Genomic DNA, 25,107 nt, shown 5'->3' on the forward strand with positions numbered 1-25,107 from the left:
ATATATAAGGCTAATATAGGATGCAATTGGACAGTTGCACAACCATCAACGGTAGAAACCAAATGTTTTATCAATATCCGAATTGGTTCCCAATTTTGTTCGCGTGCTAAAAAAAGTTACGGACACAAAGTATACGTAAGAATATTTTAATCGAATGATTTCATTTCAAATCGGAATAACAAGTGAAAGAAATATTTAATATAGTAAAAGATATATGAAAGAAGTTTATCCTTCTAAAGTATTAAATTCGTCAAATAAATTCTTATACATCTAAAGGTCGTCTACAGATATTGATCGATCGTCAGTCAGTAACCAGTACGCGTTACGAGCGTTTTACCTAAAACTAACCTTGTAGAATAAGTAGCTTTAACATGCAAATATAACGATAAAGAATCGTGCATTGATTGGGTACAAATATAAGTGTCCGTCTGTGAATATAATACAGACGAAGGAATTGTCGACAACTACAGAAACAATTTTTCGACATCAGGATACAAGCCGGCCGGTTATACGGTTTTAACCGTGTTTCTTATAAACGATGGCAGCAAGAGGTACCGAATCAGTAACTAATTCTTTTTGCGGGAAAAAGCGGCGTTCTATGGAGAAGTTTTTGACGGAATTCGACTTGCTGAAAGAAGAAACCGGTTTAAATTATACGAATTTTCATTCGATTTGCGCGGCACTATTCCAGCCGCATGAACTCGAAAAGGAAGAACGGAGACTTGAAGACATCTTCAATTTATTCGATGGCGATAACGATGGTATTTTGAAAGGACAGGAATGGAAAATGTATGTATTTATATGCATGTGTTCACGTCATGAGTAAAACGAACAACAGGTTGTTTAATCGAGCATAGCATTACAGAGTTACCGGATGTCTACAATTGCCTTGAAATAAGCAAGTGGTCCTGCCTCGAAATAAGCAACTCGCTATCCCCTCTTTTTTGTTCGAAGTCGCCCGTAAAGTGAGAGGTCCGAAAAATGAGTGAGAGGTCCGTGAAAGCGAGAAGCCGAGGTTCTGGGAAATAAATTGTCACGTTCGACTGAGCAGTGACATTGGTTAGTAGAAGAAGGATGGAATATATATAATGCTTTCTCTGTCTGGTATTTTTGCCTCAAAATAAGCGAAATAGTGCAAGAATGAGAGAGCATGCTATATTCTATCCTTGTTCAAAAAATAACATCACTGCTCGGTCGATCACTTTATGGTTTACCGCTACCTCGGATTTCTCCCTCGTTTCTCGTGTTCTCTATCGTTCCGTTTCGAGAACAAAGTCAAGCGGAATAGCATACCTGCTTCGTAATAAGCAACTGTTCGGTCCCGAGCGAGTTGCTTATTTCGAGACAATAATTGTGATTTGAACGTAGTTTTGATAAAAGGTCTATACAACAATAAATTGTACGAGTATAAGTAAAATGAATTACGATAAATATAGAAAATAAATGTATGATTACGAAAGTTTTATTACAACAAAGTCTGTTCATGTATACGTTACATAATTTCTTATTTTTAATAAAGCAAAACTTTGTACAGCAATGATTATTGTAAGATAATTTTAAGATAAAAATCATTTGGACTTTATTTTGTGCACTCGAAGTATGTAATTTTAATTTTGTAACTCTAATCTTAAATCATTATCTTACAGTATTATTAATTTTGTTTGATCAATAGATTCATCCATTGGTTGCGAGTAATTTTTGAACCAATAACTGCACTCCTCGTCGTAGATGTGCAAAATGATTTTATCGACGGATCTTTAGCTCTCCGTCGATGTGGATGTAATCAGGACGGAGTTGATGTGATTGAACCGATAAATCGTTTAATAAGAAAAGGGCATTTTGATAATATTATTTATTCTTTGGACTGGCACCCAGAAAATCATATTAGCTTTCATGAAAATTTACATTTACGTGAATTGCATCTAGATTCAAAGGTTTTTATTTATTAAAAAAAAAGGTTATGTAATTACACTGACGTTCGACACGTAACAATTAAATATATTAATATTTATTTATGCAGGTGACCAAGGAAAATGCGAAGCCGTTGAGTACCGTAATTTTCGCGGAACCTTATATGGAACAAATACTTTGGCCCAAACACTGCGTCATGAATACATGGGGGGCCCAGTTGCACAAAGACCTGGTGATTGTGCCACATTCAGAGCAGGTAGTTCATACGTTTATTCATGATAATCTCAATCATACTCAGTGGCGGCTCGTAGCTAAAATTAGTGGGGGTACTGTTCTAGAAAATTTTTAGCCTTTGTTTTAAAAACTCTCTCCCGCGCAGCCTCGCGCGCAGCTTCCTATGTGCGCATGCGCACAATGGTCAAACACCACGCCGCTGGAACTATGAAGCGCACAGTTCCATACAAAGATTTTTGTATCTGACATTAAGCTTAAGGATTATATATTGTACAAGCACAAAGAAAGAATTAAAGAAAAAAGGACTCGTTATATTAAATGTTATCGATAATATCAAGAGGAAATAGAGGGTGCCTACACGCGAGCCGCCACTGATCATACTTTATTAATTATGCATCGTTTTTCAGGTACGCAAAGGTCAACATCCGGAGTTGGAAGCTTACTCGGTATTTTTCGATAACAATTCAAAAAACTCCGTGGAATTGCAAACAATTCTGCGTAAATCAGGCGTCACACATGTATTTGTATGCGGTTTAGCTTACGATGTTTGCGTAAAAGCGACCTGTTTAGATGGACTTCGATTAGGATACGCGTTAGCGGTGATTGATGATTGTTGCCGCGGCGTCGATACGAATAACATCGAGACTACAAAAGAGCTAATTATTGAGAATGGAGGTCTGATCACCGACAGTAACACCGTGCTGTCGTTGGTGAACGAGGGAAAACGGAGTCTTATCATGAGCCATCAATCTGCAAAGGCAATGACCTCGATTCTGTCCTCCGGAACATCCGCGAATGATTCTGAAACAATAGATTATATATAATAGAATATAACATTCTATGTATGGGAGAGTAGAAACAGATTATTATTCCATAGTTTATTTAAAAAAGAACTTTCCGTTTCTTACAGATCGCTTCAATGTCTTCGCGAGACTCTTATCGCTTAGTAACGATTTTATGAGAATCTTATCTCGTATAGTACCTGCAACTAGTATATCTTAAATCAGGGATAATGGTACCTTGATGTTTCAAAAACATGTATAGTTTTATGGTCATTGAATATCCATATCAAGTACAGTGGTACCTCAGTATACGTTTGCTTTGGAATACGTCCTGTTTGGACGTGACAAATTTTGCTCGGTATACGACATAAATTTTTTCTGTGAATTTTGCGTCATTTTTAAATAATTATCTCAGAGGAAAAATTAAATTAATAATCAATTATATTCGGAGTTGATGTATCATTAACTGACTGATCATACAAGTAAGGATATCATATAACAAGCCATAACCGCAAAACAGGAGGCAATAAAATTTATTCTATTTGGTTTGTTAATTTATAATCTACCATTAGGTTACATTTATATTTTACAAATTAATTATGTTAAATAAACTAGTGAATATTTTTTATAAACTTGTAGGAAATCGTTTAAATGCTGTTCATGACATAAACAGTGTTTAAATTATTTTACAACCCCATTAATGTAGGTATAATATCAATAGGATTCTTTTTTACATGAGAACGGATTAATCATTTTTACATTACTTCTTATGGGAAAGGTTGGTTTGGTATACGTCCTATTCGGTATAAGTTCAAACATCTGGAACAGATTAAAGTCGTATACCGAGGTACCACTGTATATGCATTATATTTTAATACAATATATTTTAACCTACATCACGACAGTATTCAGGAAAATGAAAGTGATATTGGTACTTAACATAGAAATAGTTTTATTTATGCATAATATTAAGTTATCTTAAAATTATCTGCAAGAAGTTTCAGTAGCCTGTAAGAAATCTTCTTGCAAAAAAAGAATAAATATGTTTATATTTATATGATAAATATAAATATGATTATACAGTAACAGTAATTCAGTCGGTGTTTGTGCTCAAACGTTTTCCGTTCATTAACATTCGTACACTTTTTTCGATTTTGTTCACTGACTCGTCATCCACCGTTAATTTGCAAGCGTATCTGTGTCTCGCCCCACAATCGTCGCTTTGGTACGAGTACAATCTGGACGTTGAATTGTAGGACAATTTTAAGCACCTGGGATTGAAAGGTTAATTATCATATACCATAAAATTATTAAAGCTACAAGTATCATTATATCTTACCTGCCATCGCCAGGAACAGTCTGTTTGGTGTTTTGATGAACTGGCTTAGCGCTACTTGCCCAGATCCACAGAAGACCCGGATTCAATCCTCCCGTCCAGAAGGTTTTACCTTTCAGCTTGGAATTAGTTTGTAAGCTGGCGAATACATCACGTTTCTCATCGTCCGTGTCGAATTCGATCAAGTGACCACCCATGCCTCGACACAAGCTCGCCGAGGACTTCCAGTCGAAATCACGGCTGCTGAAGTGATAGCAATTCTGACCAATTTTCGTATAATTCTGGGGGCAAGATTCTAAAAAATATAGTAAAAAGAATAATTAAGTTAAACAATTAATTAAGATTAATTAACTAATTAAATAAGAAGTAAAACTCACCTTTTTTCTCAATGTTTCCAGAAATCACATAGTACAGAAGCTCCTCCGCCCTCCTCAGACGATTCTCCAGGAAATCTACTCTGTAGACGAGCTTCTCTATCGCGCCTAGTGTTCACAAACGATTGATTAGAAGAATCTCTTGAATTGTGCAATGATTATTCAAGTATCTTACCGAGCAAGTAAAGATCAGTTTCAGAAACTTCTCGTTTGTTAGGTGTTGAAACTTTAGTGGATACAGTCAAAGTTTTGTCACCAAATTTCATCACCTTTGATGTTCTGGAAATCTTTGAATCAGAGACGATCCAATTTTCTAAAATCTCACCCCATGGTCCTATGGATGTTTCCGTTATCGAAGCGTTCGGTGAAACAGACACAGGATGCAAATTGCCTAACAACATTTTAACGACCTCGTTAGAGGAGATATCTCTTCTCCAGTACAAATTATTCAGTCTTTTACGTACCTGGAATTCCCATGCAGACGCTCAGCTGGAAAATCAGCAGCAGGGAATGCAAATGAAGAGATCCTTTACGCTTCATGGTAGACCTGAAAGTAGAAAACGGTGGTTACAGAAAAGCCGAGTGCGGTTTTTACTTCGTAATTCCACTTTCGTGAAGAAAGTCCCGAACAACGATTCTTCAGTTTATGCTAATCATTTCTTCATTCTTTTATGTACGTTTAATATTTTTTATTTATTCACAAAATTTTTCTCACATTTAATTCTATCTGTTTTTTATAATATTTTAGTTGTATTTCATATCATTTTTCTTTTTCTTTTTTTAGAGAAGATGAGCAAAGTGAAGGTTCCTCCACTTACGTAATATTCGTAGAACAGAAACGTCCCCTTGGCTGTTATCATTCCACTTTGATTTCTTCTTTCATGCAATCCACCTGCTTGGTCCGCTTCCGTTTGTGAGCCAAGCAAGACTATCGACCGAAGACCCGATCGTGTAGCCTTCTAGCTGGACACTTTCTCTCTCCTCCTCGGAAAAATGAGTCACTTTCTTCGACGGATTCGACTATGCCCTCCTCGCCTGTTTTTGCGACCACTTGTTATTTGTTTTATTAATATTTAACTATCACAGTGAAAATAGACACTTTTGGTACGCTGTAATTACAATGAATTCAGAAAACCATCATTTTCAAAGTAGTATAACGAATGCTTTAGCATACCAAATAGAATATTAATTAATTCGAATTTTCTAAATAACAATACTTAATTGATTCAAGACTTGAACCTCAAAAAATTGTATTTTAAAAGAAAGTCATGGGGTTCTAGATGAATTCTCAATAATTTTGTCGAGTTTCTCGAATTCTTTGCTTGCTTTTGCAGCCACGAGCGATGCAGCATTTCTTAAAGATCTGTCCTACTAACACAATTCTCTCCATGAAACGTAGTCTTATCATCATTCTAAGCCATGACTAACGGGCAACAATTTTCGTCAATTGCTTGGCTCGCCTAGAGAATCATTTGATTCGCAACATTGAAATGTAAATGAAAGGGAACAAAGCATTATCCTTTGCATCTCTTTAATGAAACAACTATTGTGACGACGAATTTGCATAAAATTCAATGCAAATCGCCGGCAACTAGTATAATCAGCTATATACTTTGTATGTACATCCGTGTTTAACATAAATTTGGTCAGTATCTGGCAATGATGTAACAACCGCCTATCGAAGTGACCTTTCACAGGCAGTAACATTGAACAATCATGATTATCAGTCTTTCAGTTTTACACATGATTAAAAGTAGACGGTGAGATTGAGTCGTTCGTTTCCGATTTGGCTGTTCCTGCACTTTGTTTCTGCTGCTACTTCAACGCTGTCCACTGTCTGAACAAAAATTTAATTAACATCCATTATTCTCCTTAAGTTTATAGATGAAAGGATTAAGAAAGGGTCACGGTACCCTATCGTCGTCGTCCCAGGATAACTTTTTCACCCTTTGCGAAACGGAACAAGCAGGCCAGGCAGGTACCAAAGAATCCGGAAGATCGACGGAGTAACTGGAAGATTCTCTCGAAGCAGTGTTCGCGTTTGTTTTTGCGCTCAGATCGTTCATATTTTGTACAAGACCGCCAATATTTGGAATGTTAGAGGTTGCCGATAAGCCCGGAGGAGTAGGAGCTGGAGCAACTTTGTGTCTCGTGTAGAGAGGCATCTGTCTGGCTGAGGTTAAACCTGATTGATATTAATAGATAAGTAAAATAATGAAATAATCTTATAAAGAATCATCATTTGTTAAGTTACTTTTAATGGTGGCATTGTAGTTCCTCGCCCCAAACACTGGGTTTTCCACGTCGTTGCTATCATTCAACCCCTGAACGTCACCGTGGTTGCTATCGTCAACGATTTCCTGGTCAACGCGATTCTCATCCTCTGGATCGTCACCTCCGTCAGCGTCTTCGTCGTGTTCGTCGATGCTATGAACGCTCTCGTTACGATTTCCTCTTCGCGGTATTTCTAGAGCGTCCTGAAGCATGTTCGCTCCGAGAACTTGAGGAGTCGGGCTGAGAGCCGAAGGAACAGGTGATTTTTCACGGTAACCAGTCCCTACCGAACTCACTGACCCACTGGTCTTTGGCCTTTTACTAAAACACACATGGTAAGAACTGTGCGAAATACAAAGAGGCATAGAATATGTGAACTATGGAGTTACTTACTGTTTGTATATGTACAGGATCAAGATAAGTATAATAACCCCAAGAAGACCCAAGACTGCACCAAAAACAGCTACCAGAAGAACACTGCTGCCTAACCAAGCAGGGGCAGCTCTGGCAGCGATTGGCAAGGAGCCACTATTTGGTATATGTACAATCACTGGGATCATACTAGATCTTTAAAGAAAATTTAAGCGTTATGCGACTGGTAACAGGTTCTATTAACTAAATTTGAGTGATACGCACCTGGGAGGACGACCCGAATCAGAGGCTACAGCCACCAATCGAGCCAAGGAACCATTGATAGTCGCTGCTGTTCTAAGGATCAGTTCTCCATTGTCTCGTATTTCGAAAGACCTGTTGCAATTTTATATTTAAAGCTTTCATCATTATAGTAAAACCTGGATAAATGCAACCGAGATTGGGACCCAGTGGTTGCATTTATCCAAGCGAGGTGTCGATTCTGGGCATTTAATGTTGCATTTATCTAGGCGAGGTGTCGATTCTGCGTCCGTACACATGTTTTGTATTCAGCCGACATGTCGATCACATCTTTTGTATTCAGCCGACATGTCGATTCTGCCTCCGTACACATTATTTATATTAAGTCGTGGTGTCAATTCTATGTTGTTTATTCTATTACTACTGTTTATACATATATCGTGTTTGGTGTCATTTTAATCAGAAAAATCTCACAAATGCGTTAGTAAACGCTTCATTAAGAAAAAGTTAAAAATAAAAAAGTTTTATTGTTCAATTAGTATTAGTATTAGTATCATATTACACGGTTTCCTCGTCGAGCAGCTTGGTTCGCCTAGGGGGATCCCCCCAAGTGGAGGGGATAGCGATGTTGTACTTATCCAAGCATTATTTCGTTGCATTTATCCAGGTTTTACTGTATTAACACTAGAACTACCAAAGGGGCTTTCCAGTTTCTTATTTTAAATTAAACAATTTTGTCAAGGAATTTTTGCTGGAATGTATGTTGGCTATTGTCGAGATAAAGAATGGATGTACATATTAAATTATGTTCCATTCCGTATTTATTTAATTTTCTGTATTATTTTCAACTTAGAAATAAGGATGCATCAAACGTCGGTAGTTGTAGTGTTAAGAGAATTATTATATAATTTAAGTACCTGGCATCAGGTCCTCTGAGCGACAGACTGACTTTATCGTCCCTGTCTCCATCGGCTGCTTCCAGTTTTCCTAAATATAGCATCGTTTTTAATAAGTGGTCTAGAAAGAGGTTCGTCAAAGAAAATCGTGAAGGAGAAAGTAAGCATACCGACAATGGATCCCTCTCTCAAGGTTGCAGCGTGAAATTCATACCTGGGATGACGAAACCGGGGTTCCCATTCATTTACATCCTCCACGGAGACGTTCACCCGTGAAGTATCGTTCTGAAATTATTTTACTTAAATATTGGCGTTCGTGTTTTAAAATTCTTGTCTTCGTTTTAGTAAACCTACATGATGGCCATCGGTGACACGAACCAGGAAACTGTGCTGGATCCTTCTCTCATAATCTAAGGTGCCTTTCAAGATCAGTTCACCGGAATTGGTGATTGAGAACCTTTCAAGGTCTTCTATAGCCCCTACTAGCCAAAACCTTAAATTCTACAAACAGAAGAAATTTTCCAGATGCCTGTCAGCGAGAGCAATTTTTAAGAGTCGTCGAAGGCAATTGCCTTGATGCCATTTACGATTTTGTATAATTCACGTAGCATAGATTTAATTATTTGAAAAAAGACATGGAGATGTTTGGAAAAGGCAGGCAACCCCATGTTGCGTTTCTTTAAAGAATAGGAACACTGTCCCTTAAGGATCAGAAGTGGGGAAGGCGAATGCACCTTATGGTAAATGGACGCTGTCCGCTCAGCACTTTAAATTACCTAATAAATCTATAAATTATATATCACACTTACAGAATCCACTTTGTTCACTGCTGTTGTTAATAAAACACTTCCTGGTGGAGTATTCTCTGGAATGTTTGTTTGATGATCCCGTTTTATAAACTTCACAGGTAATCTTCCACCTAATTTGCAATGTTTTAATTACTCAAGATCATTCAGAATTATTTGATCAATTAACCCTTAACATACCAAGGGGGGTCTTCGAAGGACTCCAGAGAGTGATTTTTGGTGATTCTACCGTAACTATATCAACAAATTTATTCTTGATCTTTATATGTATCCCGGATCCGTTTAAGATAAATATTACATAATTAGACCTATAATACGTTCGTTCAAAAATAAAAAAAAAAATAAAAACACACTTGTTCCGGCAGAGCCCCGGTTGGTATACTACGTTACATATTTGGAGTGATTTATTTCTTGTTGAATGCATTGGCATTTATGTCATAATAATATGGAGGTGAGCGCGGGTTCGCCCATTTATGACCAGGCGGTTCCCTTGACATCGAAATAAAAGGGAGCTGCTATCTTTAGGCCCACAAAAGCGCGTTCACTACGGTCAACAATGCTTATTTAATTTAAATATATTTTTAAACATCCAAAGAACCTAATTTAAGTAACTTTCCACACTAAAATATTGAGAAATTTAAAAATACCATAGGGTCCTCAGAAGACCTCATTTGGTATGTTAAGGGTTAATTACCCACCAGCAGTAGGTTCTACATTCCAATCGCTTTCCCGAGAAACAATTATCGTAGAAAGAGCGTATTTGTCTGGATTGTCTATTTGTGTAGCCTGAAAATCAAATATTATTGTTAAACAAACACTATCAGGAATCATATCGTTAGGATAATATTTCTTACCTTAACAACAATTGTTGCCGGAGATAATAATTCATGTTCATACAATGGTCGCGTTATGGCGACCTCGGCTGTTTCAGGATTCAGTGTAAGAAACGGCAAGATCCCACCCTGAATCGTGTACTTAACTGGAGCACTGATACCCACATCTTGATCCGCAGCTTTTATGGGAGTTGGATCAACCTTTAGTATTCTCCTCTAAAAAGAAGCAACTAAAAATCCAAGATTTCTCAACATCTTGCCATTATGAAACTATCAATTATACCGTTTTTATATTCCTAGGTATGATAATTTTATATTGGTCAGTTTCAAAAGCTGGATTCTGGTCATCCGCGTCGATGACGTTCACGTAGAGAGTGGTCGTTGAAGATTTTGGAGGATTGCCTTGATCCTGTGCGCGAATGTCCACGGAAAAATTGGAGAGAGTTTCATAATCCAGTGGTTTCCTCAGCACTAGAGTACCTTCCAAAGCGTTCACGAACACAAAAAAGTCCTGTATAAACATAAAAATAATTTGCAAACTTCATCCATTTTTTTTTTATACAGATAAATTGAGAGAGCTTACGGAATGTGGTCCCGGTAAAACGGCATACTGTACAGTAGAAAAAGGACCTGGCTGATCAGCATCTACGGCTCGTACCCCTTGGAGAACTCTTGTACCAACTACCGTGACCTACATTAGCAATAATCTTCGTCGGTAACCAGATACATTTAGAAAAATACACTCCCTCGCAAAATTAGAGGAACACCCACTTTTTACGTTGAAATTATGCGGACTTCAAATGGACGTAACTTCGGTCCGAAAAGTTGTATTGAAGTGAGCAATGCAGCAGGTAAAAGAGCAAACGGTCCTCTTTCGAAAACTGTTTGAGGAATTTTCAAATTTATTAAAATTTTGAAGTTATGTAGCTTCGAAGAAATATTAACAGTAATTGCAATTTTTTTATCGAATTTCTCTGTCTCTGTCGGCTCAGCAAAATTTTAATAAATTTGAAAATTAAAATTTTGAAGTTATGTAGCTTCGAAGAAATATTAATAGTAATTGCAATTTTTTAATCGAATTTCTCTGTCTCTGTCGGCTCAGCAAAATTTTAATAAATTTGAAAATTCCTCAAACAGTTTTCGAAAGAAGACCATTTGCTCTTTTAGCTGCAATATTGCTCACTTCAATACAACTTTTCGGACCGAAGTTACGTCCATTTGAAGTTCGCATAATTTCTACGTAAAAAGTGGGTGTTTCTCTAATTTTGCGAGGGAGTGTAGTACGGTCTACAACGAAGTTAATTAAATGCTTAATTCTCACCTCAGAAATATTAAGCACATAGGGAGCGTTCACGAATTGAGGTGCATTGTCATTCGCGTCTGTCACGCGAATATTAACTGGTATCACAAAGCCCTTCAAAGTGAATTTAAGCAGTCGTTAAATGAATGAAAATAATTAGAAGCTTCTTATGGAAATGGGTATTTTAAACTCACAGGATCTAATGTGTGCTTCCTTTCGCAGATTACATTCACGTAGACGCTGGCGGGTCCATCGATGCCCTCTTTGTCGAGAGGTCTGACCAGAGTCAAGTTTTTGGAGAAAGCTGAAAATGCTACAGGGCTGTCGTGTTCCTGGAGCCTGAGCTCGATGTCACCTTGTGGTCCAGGATCACCCAACACACCCAGGACACCCACGGTGTCACCGACCGGCAAATCTTCGCTGACAAAGAGATGCGCGGCGGTGGCACCGTTTTCCAGAAAGCATCGCGCGTCACGAATTACTATATTCAAATATAATGCAATTTCAATGGAAGAATTAATTTGATCATATCAAAGACTGAAGATGAAAGGATAAAGGGTGGACGGCGTGTTAAAAGCGGAAGTGGTGGTCGACTTCAAAGTCTGTGGGGACGTTGTTCTGTTTCTTCAGCTTCTTTGAATAACGACCGATCGTGTTCCGTTGATACCGAAACAGATATTGCGTTCTCAGGAATCATGCGGTTTTTGGTTTTCCGGCGTTTTTCACAAAGCGGTTGACCGCTCTTCCTGTCTGCATACTCCTTAAGTTTTCGAATATTTTTATATTGTGCTGATAATTATTTCTTTTATAGCTACGTTCATTAATTTGGGTTTAATCGAGTGAAAACTAAGAGAAACAATAAGCTAATTAAGGCAAGAAAATAACTATAGCAAAAAGATCTGAATTTTAATGGGTAAGTTGTTTCTTCCCTACTTGATTTCAACCCAAGCTGTCATTCGCTTTGTACTTATGTATTTACAGGAAAACGTAGGGAAAAGGTGCGTTCAATAGGCAATAAAAATGGCTTATACGCTGTGCGGTCATAAATTAAGGGGTTAGGATACTTTGTCTGTACGAAAAACGAGACGATTTTTAAGTGGCGATAAACGAAAAAGTAAACCATCGATTATCTTGAAACTTTGTACTATAATTAGGTGTAATATTGGGTGAAAAATGCTGTGGACAATGTTTAAAAAATGTTTATTTTTAAGGTGGCAAATTGCCAAGTTTCCAAGCTTGTTTTTTCTTCGATGGCCATCTGGTGTGCAAGATTGCAACAAAATGACTGTTACCAGCAACAAAAACCGAAATATTTTATTAACTATAATAAAATTGCTAGGGATTAACAATGAGACATTTCAATTTTTGTAAAAATGAACAATATGGCAGATGTTTGAAGTTTGAAGATCAAATTTCGACGAAAAATGAGTTGTTATTGCTTATATTTTGCAGAATTGTTAGAAAATTAAAAGAAAAACGAATCGTCAATCCCTAGTAAATGTAATAGCAAAAGTAACTGTAAAGTTTCAAAGCAATTGATTCATTAGAACTAGAGCAATCCTGCACACCGTTTTAAAAAACATAGTTGTGAAAAACATAGAGAAAAACGCGTTCAAAGTAAGCTCCAGCGCGTAGAACGCAGGTACACGCCACCGCTTTGGGCTCTGAATGTCCAGCAAAAAAAATTGTTTCGAAACTGGGCCTTTTGCATAATGTTCTTAGGCTTCAAACTATTATTTAAGGCAAAAAAAAAAATCGATTTTTTCGAAATTACAAAGTATCTTAACCCTTTAAGAGTCTTGAATCGTGACATGCGTTCGTAACAGAATCAAAGCAGACGGTGTTAAGCGATCGTTGACTCTAATCTGTTGTGCATCGAAGCTTCTGTTATCCGTTATTTTGCACAATTTAACTGTACCATGTGTGATCTTTCAGGTACGCCAGAGACAATATTTGTAATATTTATTCATATATAAAAATTAGGTTTAAAGTCATCGAAATTGATATATTAACGAGACATTTCGTTCTTTATTATAATCATCGCTTCTATCATCGATACAGTAGAAACCTACATTTTGTTGACCGGCGGAGCGCAAGTGGTCATCTACATTCGCGATGGGGCATGCAGATAAAGAATTCAGTTCCCACACATGGAGACATTTGTGTCTGAGTATTAAATGTGCACACGTAGACGTCATTTAACAGGAACGCGTGGACGAGGGTTAGACGTGCGCGCTCCCTTGGAGCGCAGTTCCGTCTGCTGCCAGCTCACGGTGTATCGACGATGCAACGTTCCGGCTTTGCCTTTCGTAACCTTTTTTCCCCCCCGTAGTTTGAAGACTTTTCCAGAAGAAAATTACACTATAAATTCCCTTCGATGCAGAGAACTTATGCATTTGCGTGATTCGAGTAATACCTATCTTGTAAAATTGTTAATAACTGGTCAGAGGTAGTAGGTAACTTTTCTTTTTTTCATTCACTTTGTACATTAATCGTAATAACTTTTATTATATAAATTAAGAATGAATTTGTTTGTAATAAATACTTGCTACGCTTCAATAGGTTAGATGATAAAGCGGAACAAGTTATTTGTCTCAACAATTCATCAGCAGTTTCCTTCGCTCAATTGAACAGCCGGCAAAACAAGGATTAGCAAGGCTGGTTCACACGATCAAGGAGAGCGAAAAAAGTAAATGCCCGTTTATCTTAACAACAGACGCACTTCCTGCGTGTCGAGATAACGACTAATTGTTATGCAAATCAGAAACACCGATTCCTATAGTGAAACGAATCGTCCTTTTTACGAGCACCAAAATGATATCACAGATTCATGTAACAGCTACTAATGCATCCAATTGTGCGTGTGGTTACGTGACTAGGTAAGGACTTGTTATTCTATAAGTGCATCGTGATCTTGCAAAGACTTAACCCTTTCGCTGCCACGGTGGTCCCATGGGACCGGCGCTTGTCTTTTCATTTGGGCCAGGTTTTGAATTTATTTTTAAAATCATTCATTTTGAGACAAATGCTCTTGGATAAAAATGAATGAATTATGCAAATATGTATATAACCTTATAAATTAAAAATAAAATAAAAACTTCACTTACTAGGTCTTAAAATAATATTTCCCAAACACAGTATTTCAAGTATTAGCATAACACTGTGGTCTAACTCCTTTAAGGAATACTCACAGACTGTCTGAATTATTCAAAATTACTGTTCAAACATATTTTTTATCTCCCTCAATCGTTTCTGAAATTTGTTGAAAAGATAACAAGCGTCAGGGGTCACGGGTGACCACCACTAAGAAAAATGTGCTATTGGCAAGATTGTACCGTTATTTTAATATATTTCGCAGTTCTTTGCCATTATAAAATTTGTAATATAAAATTTGTATTGTGGCTCACTGGTGCAAGTTGAAAAATTCCCGTAGCAGCGAAAGGGTTAATTAACCCTGTATCTGTTTTCTCTAATCAAACCACGAATCTAAGCAACGAATTAAGCAGTTTGAATTGTTATAAAACGAAGCTTCGAAAGTATCATTTTATCTACTCTCACGAGCACTTATTACGGCCCAATTATCATGCGCGCAAAATGGCCCCAAGTTTCTACGAATGTCCAGCGACAAGGAAGAGAGGTCATTAGAGCGAACCATTGCGATTTTCGCAATGCGGCGACTTTCTAAGATACCTGATCGTTATCCGAAGTGTCGCGAGAAGCATCGGAGGGAAACGGAACAGAGTGGACGAGGTATCCAGAAATTTTAACCGATGTCTTCGCGACCACAATTCCTCCGCGCGACCGTTCGCACGCGATCAACCGTGTGATGAAGCGAAAGAAGGGGCGATTAAGGTCGCGGGCAAAGTGGGAATAAGGGGCACCGGTACGAATTATAGAGCAGAAGGGACGAAAGGTGGACATAGGGGAGGTGGAGCGAGCAGCAGGTGCGTGAGAAAGCTTTTGTATACCCACATTGTCCAGTGTACAAATGCACCGTGCAACAGAGGATAGGCAGGATCTTCAGAATGTTCTGTCTCATGGCGATCCAAGGACATCCTTCACCGGTTCGGGCACCGGCCGATGCATCTGTAAATTGACGGAGAACTTGTGACTGCGTTTCAACTTTTAACACGTTCGCGACGGGGTGTACCACCGATGGTACATTCTTGTCTGTCCCATGGGACGGGATGACCCACCGGTGGTACATACACAATTGTTTCATCGGGCGGGCTATACCACCGGCGTTACATGAACTATTATCACGTCATAGCATTTAAATAACTGATCATTGTAATTAACAAATTTTGATAAACCCCGCCCCATGGCGAGGACATTAGATTCAGGCTCCGTCGGGAACGTGTTAAACACACTTAATACAGATTCGCGTATATTGTAAGTTTTGTAATAATCAAGCAAGGAAATGAGCTTTCTAAATTCTTCAACCACCGTGCGATAAGTCCAAGTTTCTAAACTCTTTCATAATTCCAAAACAATTTCGAGTTGTTTCTTACAATTGTTATACCGTAGTTTTAAAAGTTGCTTTGGAGTTACAGTTAATCGTAGGGTTGTTTCTCGCGAATGAGAACGATAGGCTTTCGACGAGTAGACGGGAGCAAACATTTGTTCGATCGATGTTCGATCATGTTTTTCGACGAAAAAGGAGCGCGTATGTATGTAACGAGTAAACATAACGCGTGGTTAGAAAGCATGCGAAGAAACTGCTTGATTACGTGAAACTTAGGTACCTGGAACGACATCAGGATGATAGGTGGGGGTGGCGAGAGCGATAGTTTGCCGATCTTACGAGTTTGAAACCGAAGAAGGGCAATAAGGATTGAAGTGCAGAAGTAAAAGTAGGCTGAAGATAGGCAAAAAATGTATACCAGCCTGAGAATCGTGATTTCCTTCTTTTAATGCAATATTGTTTCAAACATTTGCTCGACAGGGAGATGGTTTAAGCTTTGGATTGATATAAGAGGTTGTCGTAATCGTCGCCAATTACGTTTGAAATGGAATGGTAAAAGAGTTTGCCGCGAGAGTAAGCGGAAATAATCCGCGAAACCGGGGGAAAATGGATTCCAAGCAGGGCCAAATGATTTATACGGGATGCACGAGCCGGATACGACGGCTATGTGGGCCACGATACTCCTCGAATTCACAGACCGTAAACTGAAACGCACTGCCATGGGCAACCGGCGTAAAAGTCCTCCCTCCTGGCTACGATTCGCGACGCCATCAATTCAATGGTGGTTACAAGAAGCGGCTCGATGAATCATTTCGTCCCTCGATTTCAACCTGTGCTTTCACGAAAGTAAAGAAAGTACGAATATGGAAGCAGCCTTTTTACTACTGATGAGAAAGAACATAACATAGAGGATATTTGCATATTTGCATTGTTGAAAGAAGATTATTGCTTGGAGATGAAAAAGTTTCATTTAATTCTTGAAGAGTTCAATGAACTTTAAATAATATTCTACAAACTTCTGCTCCGCTCATTTCTCCCCCGATGTTGCAAGCCATACTTACCACAAGAACTGTACCAGATGATCAGAATCACCAGCAGAACTATTTCACCCTTCAGCACTCAAGTTTCCACTTGGTTCCCTCTTCTCGAATCAACAAATTCCTCGTCAATCCATCATCACCGTTCACCAGCTATCTATGAACCAGCTTACACTTCAAGTATAATAATTCCTATCACTGTTGGCAATCAACTTTTCAAAATATTTCATCACAAAACTGGATACCATCGAGTTCCTCAAATTACAAATCTGATTCAACCTTAGGGTTCACTGAAACTTTCGTTTAAAATTGTAATAAAATTGACTGGTTATTGTTCGTGCCTTGTGGATGTACTGTCACGAAGGAATCGATGAAGAGACCTGTAGAACACACCTGTCGAACGGTAGAACTCGCTACTATGAAACTCGAGCGAGTAAAGAGCTCGGTAGACCGGCACTCGGGAAGTCGAGTTCTCCATTGTTAGGAAGGGGGAACAAACAACCAACCGAGAGCCTACCTGGCCCTACTTCGAACAGGTGTTTACTTTCGTTGGCAGGAAATTCGACGGGTACGTGTGTGTCCTCACATGCAACTGCACTCCTGCCTTACCCTTTTTCTTCCGATATCGTCTAACAAGGAGATGCTACGAGGTGCTAACTCGACTTTCGAATGAGCTCTAGTGCATTCGAAAGGGGAGGTCAATAGTACAAATCGTGTTAAGGGTTTTGGGTGTATGGGCCTTACTTTTTGAGAAAATTGCATAAATATTTATGCATTTTTTCAGCTGTACTATAAATACAATGAATAGTTGAATATCAGTATGAAGCAAATTAGCCGAGCAGGTTAAGTGCCCGTGCAGCTATTGTTTTGTAATCCATGCAAGCTCGGTTCAAGACAGCATTCTGATAATTTTTTTTTTTTTTCTTTTAAGATTATTCTATTTATGAATTGATTTTTTTCATTCTTTGCAACAATAAAAAACGATTTATTACTTGGTATTATATCTGTATGTAGTTTTATGACAGAATTTTATAACACATAACATAATAACTACATACAGATATAATACCAAGTAATAAATCGTTTTTTATTGCTGCAAAGAATGAAAAAAATCAATTCATAAATAGAATAATCTTAAAAGAAAAAAAAAAAAAATTATCAGAATGCTGTCTTGAACCGAGCTTGCATGGATTACAAAATAATAGCTGCACGGGCACTTAACCTGCTCGGCTAATTTGCTTCATACTGATATTCAACTATTCATTGTATTTATAGTACAGCTGAAAAAATGCATAAATATTTATGCAATTTTCTCAAAAAGTAAGGCCCATACACCCAAAACCCTTAACACGATTTGTACTATTGACCTCCCCTTTCGAATGCACTAGAGCTCATTCGAAAGTCGAGTTAGCACTTCGTAGCATCTCCTTGTAAGACGAAATCCTCTGTCCGAGAATGACTGAAACAGTCTATTGTTCCTTTGATTTTTATGCTCTAACTCTCTAATTGGTGATTGTCTGTGTGGATGAGGATGATGATGGTTCGTCTGTGAAAATGTAAGTTTTGATGCTTCATAGAGCTGCAAATGAGTCTTGGAAGATTATAATCTATTAGTAAAAGTATTTGGAAGATACAAAAAAAGGTGCATCTTTTTATTATAATGTAAAATTGTTGCACTCTCTTTGCAGCTATAACGTTCATTGAATAGGATTTCTTGTTTTAATTTCAGGCAGCGTCGGAAACTCGTTAAGGTTCGATTAATTACCAACACGTTCGAAGACTCGTTTCACGCGATCGCGTGTTCAAGAATGTTTGATGAATACGTAAAACGCTCGCATCGCTTCTTATCGAATTTTTCCGCACGCTCTTCAGGAAGAAAATAACTTTCATATAAGCTTCTGTTACAATGTTTAATTTTTACGGAAACATTTACAAACACATCGAGCATGCTACAATGTTTGAACAAGTGAAATACAAAGTTACGTCAATATTTGTATGATTTTGCAGAGACACATATAGAGGATTAAAGTGCAATCACATCAAGGGAGCTCCGTTCCATTGTATACAAGCGTCTTGCCACCTGCAATGCAATTACAGAAAGGAAAATTATTAATTATTCTTGAGGATTAGACGACACGAGTGATTCCTTACTTAGAACGAATAAGCTTTTCCAATGGAGTCGCTGCGATATCCGTGCATTCTTTGCTAGGTCCCTCGAATTCTAAATCATTTTCTGAATTCGACCTGGTGTCCACAGTTAGGGTGGCGTGGCTACCACCACAGGTGAAATACTGAACCTCAAAACTTACGAATATTCACATTTTTAATGATATTCAAACAGAGAAATATTTGCAATTACAGGTAGTTTAAAGAACAGTGGCGGCTCGCGTGTAGGCACTGTGGAACTACAGCACCCCCTATTTCCACTTGATATTATCGATAACATTTAATATAATGATTTTCTTTAATTCTTTCTTTATACTTGTATAATATATAATCCTTAAGCTTAATATCAGTAGCCATCTCCTAATTTATGAAAAAGATACAAAAATCTTTGTATGGAACTATGCACTTCACAGTTCCAGTGGCGCGGCGTGGTGTTTGACTATGTGCGCATGCGCACATAGGAAGCTGCGCGCGAGGCTGCGCGGTAGAGAGAGCACTGTGCCTCCCGCGTGCCGGTTTCTTAAAACAAAGGCTAACAATTTTCTGGAGCAGCACCCCCATTAATTTTACCTACGAGCCGCCACTGTTAAAAGGTAACAAAAATCATACCGACGTTCAGCATGATAATTTCTCAGCAGCTCGCGGTTTGTATTAAAGAGAACACCATGGTGTCCATGACACAAGGTGACCCAAATAGGTAAACTAGGAGTCTTAAGACGAGAACCAGGTTGTTTGTTGATTTGCCCATCACCCTCATGAACGAGAAACCCTACTTCGCTTCTCACAAGGACTCCCCATTGCGGTATAGCCTTGAAACATGCAAGAACAACCGTAGGTTAAGGTTGAAAAGGAATAAAGAAGAAAATTGCTCACGTAAGTATCTTCATCCCCCACGTGCAGCACCCCATTGTGCAAGTGAGGCGAAGCACGACCGGTTAACGACAGAATTACAATAGCGGTGGGACCTTCTTCGGAACAACCACTTAGTATGGATGCTTTAGGGTCCTCGAGATCGGCTCTAACTCTGTTCAAACGAAGATTTATTATTTAGAAATGAAAATCTATCGACTGCGCAAGTCGAAGATGCTTACTTTGGAAGTCCTCTTGAAAGCAGAGCACTGTACAATAGCAACACAGCACCAGGACCACCTTCGTCTTGAAACTAAAATAATGAATTCAGTCAGATGCATTTAATGCAAAAAGATATACATATTAATCCTTTGTACTCTGTTGTCGCCAATAATCCGACATTCGAAATATGAATTTTAAATCCACTGTCGCTGCTACGGCGACACGCCTGTTTTGTTTACTTGATCGCTTTTGTATAAACTGATGCGTGTGTTTATCTTAACGTGTTTATAAACACGTATATGTTAGCGTCGGCACGTGTGCAAGGATGACACGTGGCAAGGTCAATGCATTTGGAGATTTGACCAGCTTTTCAAGGGTATCGAAGGTGTCGATGTCGGAACCCTATGTCTGTCCCCGGACTCGAGTCTGGCGGTAAGTGATACTTAAGGCGCGACGAATTCTAAGTAAGAGTCGCGGATGTTTTGTTTATGACTCGGTGATAGAGGGTTCGATCACCGATCTTCAAAGTTACGTCAATCACCCGATGTCATGGTGCTGCATGGCCCGTGTAAGGAGATAAGGGTGTTCTAGAAGGATCTGGCTACAGAGTGGGGAAGATCTTGCATCTTCTGGTAAGAGGACCATGAGAGTCGGCATGGCACTTACCCCAGAACCTTGATCGATTCAGTATCGCGAAATTTAGAATTTCTAACATACACTTGTAACTAATATAGTGTTGGAGTTGTTGGTGTACTATATGAGTCACTAGGCCGGAGTGCAAAGGGTTAACTTACCAAATATAGGTATCTCTTGATAAATATTTCGAGATCCTCCAGAGAGTCAAGCTCGAATAAATGCAGCTAGAACACATTAATTATCGTGTACATGATTGAAAGTCGATTCAGATAGTAAAAAGTACTATTGCTTTACGTACAGTCTCTGTTAATCCATCCTGAAAGTACCGTACAGTGTGCTGTACATAGGGTATCTCCTGAGGTAAAGCAATTATGGCTCTGGCCGTGCTCGCGTTTCCAGTAACACCTTGATTTTGCGAACCAGTATTCTGCGCGACGAATCCTCCGGCGCATCGCCAAATAATTTCTGCTATTGCCGAAGTCAGGACATCGATTTGCCTGTCGTACGAAGGCTTCAGCAGACTATATTGAACAAAAATGTTGTGTTTGTTCTTGATAGATGAGACGAATTGAGTTGCATTGTACCTTTCTGGGCTGGCACGAGCGTCTTGCTTGTTACATTTGAACAGAAACTGCTTGAGCATGATGGCTTGGACCGCAGTGACAAGGCCTCTGGTCGTGTTCCTGGGTGCTCGTAAACCAAAAGCCAAGTTTTGACCGTAGGGTCGTAAGGTCAATCCGGTCCTTGCCCATTCTGGTCTCGGTGGACTGGCGCAACTCCCAAAAACCAGAGTTCTTAAAGCCTGTCCACGAAACATTCAACCTAATAAAAGCGTTCTTTTAGAGGATTTCAAGTACCAAAGGAAGAAATTACCCTGCAAGTTTCTTCGTCTATTGGACTGCCTCCGATTACCACCGTCTTGGTCAGAGTTCTGGTGTTCCTGGGGTATATAATTTTCTCTGAAACAGAGGTACAAGAACCATTATCCATCTTGTCTCCATTACACGCTCTCTTCGAGTTCTCCACCTGGATAAAGTTCATCAGGCTCTCCCATGAGTGCCGCACACCTGGCCGCTCTAGCAGACAGTAGCATCTCTCACCAAAAAGATACAGAAATCTTCGTACACGATGGAATCACAGGAACGAGAACTGATCCTCGGATACTTGTACGAATTCCGAAAGGAAATGCTTCCGCAGAGAGTGGAACGAAGCATCGACACAGGACACAAAAGGGTTCTGACGATTGTCACCCGTTGATGCACCCTGGCACACCAGCGCACCAAGCTATCGAATATCAATTGGAATTCGTGCTGGATTCCAAGTCCATTTATATGCGCTTATCCAGCCTGATATCTCAAGAAGTCCGTGAAACTTTAAGCAGCACGAAACGCGTCAATTCGGATGTCCAAAGGCACTCGGGCCTAGCTGAACGACAGACATGCCCTAATAACGTCTGTCTATCTGTTTGTCATTTCATGCCACATGTCCCGACCCACGCAATCTGATCGAACTGTGTACGTGTTATGGATGATTGATGCTCCAGAGATAGGTGCAAGTACCTGGAGCTTCTTCTGATAGAAGAAGAGGGTGTTTCACCCTTAGGGTATTGTCGATGAAAGCGATATAGAATTTCCGTAAATCAAGACCTCTTTGATGTAACTGTACATACCGATGTATGCTTGTTAACATCGAGTACTTGGTGAAGGTTAAACACGTGTCAGGGTCAATATAGTTAGGAACTTCGTCCTATTTTTCAAGGGGTTATCGGTATCCGGGACCATATGTCTGTCGTCGGTCTTAGGACCGGCGGTAACCGAACCTTTAGCTGATACTTCAGGCGCGACGAGTTCTGAGAGTGGCCGATGTTTTGTTTACGAATCAACGATAAAGTACTTACTGTCTCCCCCTTAATACCTGGCACTGACCCAATCTGCGGTCCCAAGACAAACAGATGCGGTCACTATTTATGTTTCCAAACCTTTTCCATTTTCCTTTCCCAATCATAACCTCTAACTGGCAGCTGGTCCTTCTCATATGGGTCCATCCAATATCTATGTATCCGTCCCTGTCACGAATATTTATGATTTCGCAACCTTCCCAAATCCTGCATCACCAAATCCATTCCACAGGATACCCCTACCCTTATTTTTCCCTAAAAATCCCACTATAAAATGGGACTCTCCGCAGGTCCCGAGGTCAGTAGTTCACCGTTTTTCTACTGGTCGTAACGTCGGTATAACAGTTGTATCAAACTTTGTCTCAACAAATAAACTATTTACTAAACCACCAAACCGTCTCCGTTGATTCGACGACATCTTCACAGGTACACGTGTGTGGCCGATGACCCGAAGTCATGGTGCTACATGGCACGTGTAATGAGATAAGGGTGTTCTAGAAGGGGAAGATCTTGCATCTTCTGGTAAGAGGACCATGAGATTCGGTATGGCACTTGTCCCAGAACCGTGATCGGATACACCTCGTTGAAAATCTAACCAATATATCTAACATGCTTAAGTATACGGTAAATGTAACAAGATTTTAAAGATAGAATAGGGATTAGATCATGATGCAATTGTTTGCAATCAGTCGGTGCAGCAAACGTAAAATTTGTTTCCGCAATTTTCTAACTGGAGCGGTATGGAAGATTGAAAATGCCGTTTTAGCGAGATAATTTCATACACCGTAAAGCAATCGTACACCCTCGAACGTGGTGTTCGTCTTTTCATTTACCATTTTATTGTGTTTGCACACGCGTTTACCATTTACCGGTGTATTATATATCCGTTTCGCGAGAACTGCTTCGCGTGACACGCGAACCTTGCGAAGATACATGCGTGTAAATCGGTTCTCCTTTACATGGATTTCTTTTTCGTCTTCGAAGATAATAGTTTTGGTGCCTGTCTGCGATCTCCGTTGTTCGAAACGAGTAACTTTCCGAAATAAGAAACTGTTACTGTAACGTATTGAATCTTTTGCACCCTGGCTTGAACAACTTCGGTTCGTTCCAGTTTCTGGAATGAAAATATCATGGGAAAAGAGTCGAATCTATATTCTTTATCAGTTGTTGCGCTGAATTCGTGTTAACGGTGTGTAACACATGGTTACTCGTTTCGCACACAGAAATAAGATAACGGGCCAGGGTTCTTCATCTGTATACGTCTCGAAAATGCTTGAAAGTCGGTCGAATCGCGTGTTCGCGTGTAATCGAGTCTATCGAATTACAAATTCGCGTCGGAACAGACATCTGCATTCGACGATTATACGTGCCGATATAACGCGGCTTAATTTACCCTTCAAAAAAATCGGCTCGTTTCTTCATGATTCAATGATCCAATTCACTGACTCGATAATTTCTTGCGAAATTTAATTTAAGACAAGATGTACAGTTATCAGCAATGATATTTAATAATTTTGTATATTTCCAAGAGACGATCGTACCTTTTTGTCGAAGATAGACCGGCTTTTCTGCTCGCATTTCCGTGCAGTGTCTCTTGCCCCGTACAGATGCTGACGAGGTGGTTGTCGAACACGAGTTGTTACTCTCCTTCGTCTCTTCAAGTTCCTCCATGCCGGCAGGTGTGTCCTCAATCATCAAGCACACTATGTAGTCTCAAATTATTCAAGCTTCTTCAACGCGACGATCTTGAAGAACGTTCATCATAAACCTCTACCTTTTAATATGAACAAGTTCTATAGAGGTTCCTCATAGGTTAGGGATAGGTTAGGGTTTTGATTAATTAAATCCTTGGAAATAAAGGACTTCATGGTAAGAGCTGATTTTAATCCTTGCACGTATATCACAGATATTAGTTCATTCTATGAAAAGAGTAGATAGTTGATTTCACGTAGAATGTTTGATTAAATATTAGATGTTTATTTAGTGCAGGAGGATTGAACTTCCGGAGACAATGAATTGACCAAAGAAGATATTTCTGCAGAGTCAATGGAAATTGTCTTTGAGTTTGATCTGTAAGACGTCGATCGATTAATGTTCTCCAAGTGTATTAACAAGTAGAAGAGGCAGTTAAGTGCTCGTTGGTGCATCGAGCTGCCTAGACTGACAGGAGTTAATAATTCCGGTAGCTTTTGGCCGAGTCTAGTCGGTTCATCGCGCCGCGCACGAGCTACCATCCCACCAGCTTCTGGATAGGTATATGCATAACGACGGGCCATGAACTCCAGGATACGAAAGTACTACAAAACTTAACACCACTGAAAATCATCCTTGCTTGGAAGAAGTATTACGCGTTAGATTTAGAGGCGCCTGAATTAGGGCTGACGCGTTGATTACTGTAGTGGTCGTCGGTAATCGACGCTATTAATATAATTAGTCAAATAAATAATAATCGAGAGAAGTTGAATTGATATGTCATA

The 25,107-nt window shown here is 39.2% G+C and overlaps 4 protein-coding genes and 1 long non-coding RNA gene across 8 annotated transcripts; 2 read left to right on the top strand and 3 right to left on the bottom strand.

Moving 5' to 3' along the window:
- The first annotated feature begins 18 nt into the window (after nt 1-18).
- On the top strand, nt 19-3,444 carry LOC117611061 (uncharacterized). Its single transcript, XM_034338975.2, has 5 exons — nt 19-135; nt 491-789; nt 1,673-1,934; nt 2,021-2,167; nt 2,553-3,444. The coding sequence occupies exons 2-5, from the start codon at nt 539-541 to the stop codon at nt 2,967-2,969; spliced, it is 1,077 nt and encodes a 358-aa protein (XP_034194866.1). The 5' UTR covers nt 19-135; nt 491-538; the 3' UTR covers nt 2,970-3,444.
- Nucleotides 3,445-3,595: 151 nt separating this feature from the next.
- Nucleotides 3,596-5,605, bottom strand: LOC117611113 (CD209 antigen-like protein A). Its single transcript, XM_034339049.2, has 6 exons — nt 5,456-5,605; nt 5,102-5,184; nt 4,813-5,028; nt 4,641-4,745; nt 4,267-4,558; nt 3,596-4,198 (listed from the first exon to the last, which is right to left on the bottom strand). The coding sequence occupies exons 2-6, from the start codon at nt 5,175-5,177 to the stop codon at nt 4,021-4,023; spliced, it is 867 nt and encodes a 288-aa protein (XP_034194940.1). The 5' UTR covers nt 5,178-5,184; nt 5,456-5,605; the 3' UTR covers nt 3,596-4,020.
- Nucleotides 5,606-6,329: 724 nt separating this feature from the next.
- On the bottom strand, nt 6,330-17,323 carry Cad96Cb (protocadherin Fat 4-like Cad96Ca). Of its 2 annotated transcripts, none has more exons than XM_034338757.2 (17): nt 16,885-17,323; nt 15,331-15,444; nt 11,553-11,839; nt 11,380-11,472; nt 10,642-10,749; nt 10,342-10,569; nt 10,080-10,274; nt 9,924-10,011; nt 9,229-9,338; nt 8,774-8,920; nt 8,590-8,704; nt 8,441-8,510; nt 7,548-7,658; nt 7,305-7,478; nt 6,892-7,232; nt 6,551-6,822; nt 6,330-6,470 (listed from the first exon to the last, which is right to left on the bottom strand). In XM_034338757.2, the coding sequence occupies exons 2-17, from the start codon at nt 15,395-15,397 to the stop codon at nt 6,453-6,455; spliced, it is 2,424 nt and encodes an 807-aa protein (XP_034194648.1). In that variant the 5' UTR covers nt 15,398-15,444; nt 16,885-17,323; the 3' UTR covers nt 6,330-6,452. The 2 variants fall into 2 exon arrangements, with proteins under 2 accessions (XP_034194648.1, XP_034194591.1); XM_034338700.2 differs by having other exon boundaries at nt 6,334-6,474.
- Nucleotides 10,652-14,336, top strand: LOC117611326 (uncharacterized). 2 transcript variants are annotated; one of them, XR_013062691.1, is made up of 5 exons: nt 10,652-10,773; nt 11,581-12,271; nt 12,340-13,293; nt 13,420-13,814; nt 13,921-14,336. It is a non-coding gene; the product is annotated as an uncharacterized LOC117611326 (long non-coding RNA). The 2 variants fall into 2 exon arrangements; XR_004583168.2 differs by having other exon boundaries at nt 12,340-13,814.
- A 1,437-nt stretch (nt 17,324-18,760) lies between the features above and the next one.
- Nucleotides 18,761-24,651, bottom strand: LOC117610954 (putative ubiquitin carboxyl-terminal hydrolase MINDY-4). Of its 2 annotated transcripts, none has more exons than XM_034338843.2 (10): nt 24,172-24,651; nt 21,607-21,692; nt 21,318-21,535; nt 21,032-21,254; nt 20,892-20,957; nt 20,118-20,188; nt 19,900-20,050; nt 19,636-19,835; nt 19,012-19,164; nt 18,761-18,940 (listed from the first exon to the last, which is right to left on the bottom strand). In XM_034338843.2, the coding sequence occupies exons 1-10, from the start codon at nt 24,323-24,325 to the stop codon at nt 18,895-18,897; spliced, it is 1,368 nt and encodes a 455-aa protein (XP_034194734.2). In that variant the 5' UTR covers nt 24,326-24,651; the 3' UTR covers nt 18,761-18,894. The 2 variants fall into 2 exon arrangements, with proteins under 2 accessions (XP_034194734.2, XP_034194799.1); XM_034338908.2 differs by lacking the exon at nt 24,172-24,651 and adding an exon at nt 21,760-21,962.
- Between the last annotated feature and the right edge of the window lie 456 nt (nt 24,652-25,107).

This window comes from Osmia lignaria, chromosome 9 (assembly GCF_051020975.1).
Source record: "Osmia lignaria lignaria isolate PbOS001 chromosome 9, iyOsmLign1, whole genome shotgun sequence".
In the NCBI taxonomy this organism is placed as follows: Eukaryota; Metazoa; Arthropoda; class Insecta; order Hymenoptera; family Megachilidae; genus Osmia; species Osmia lignaria.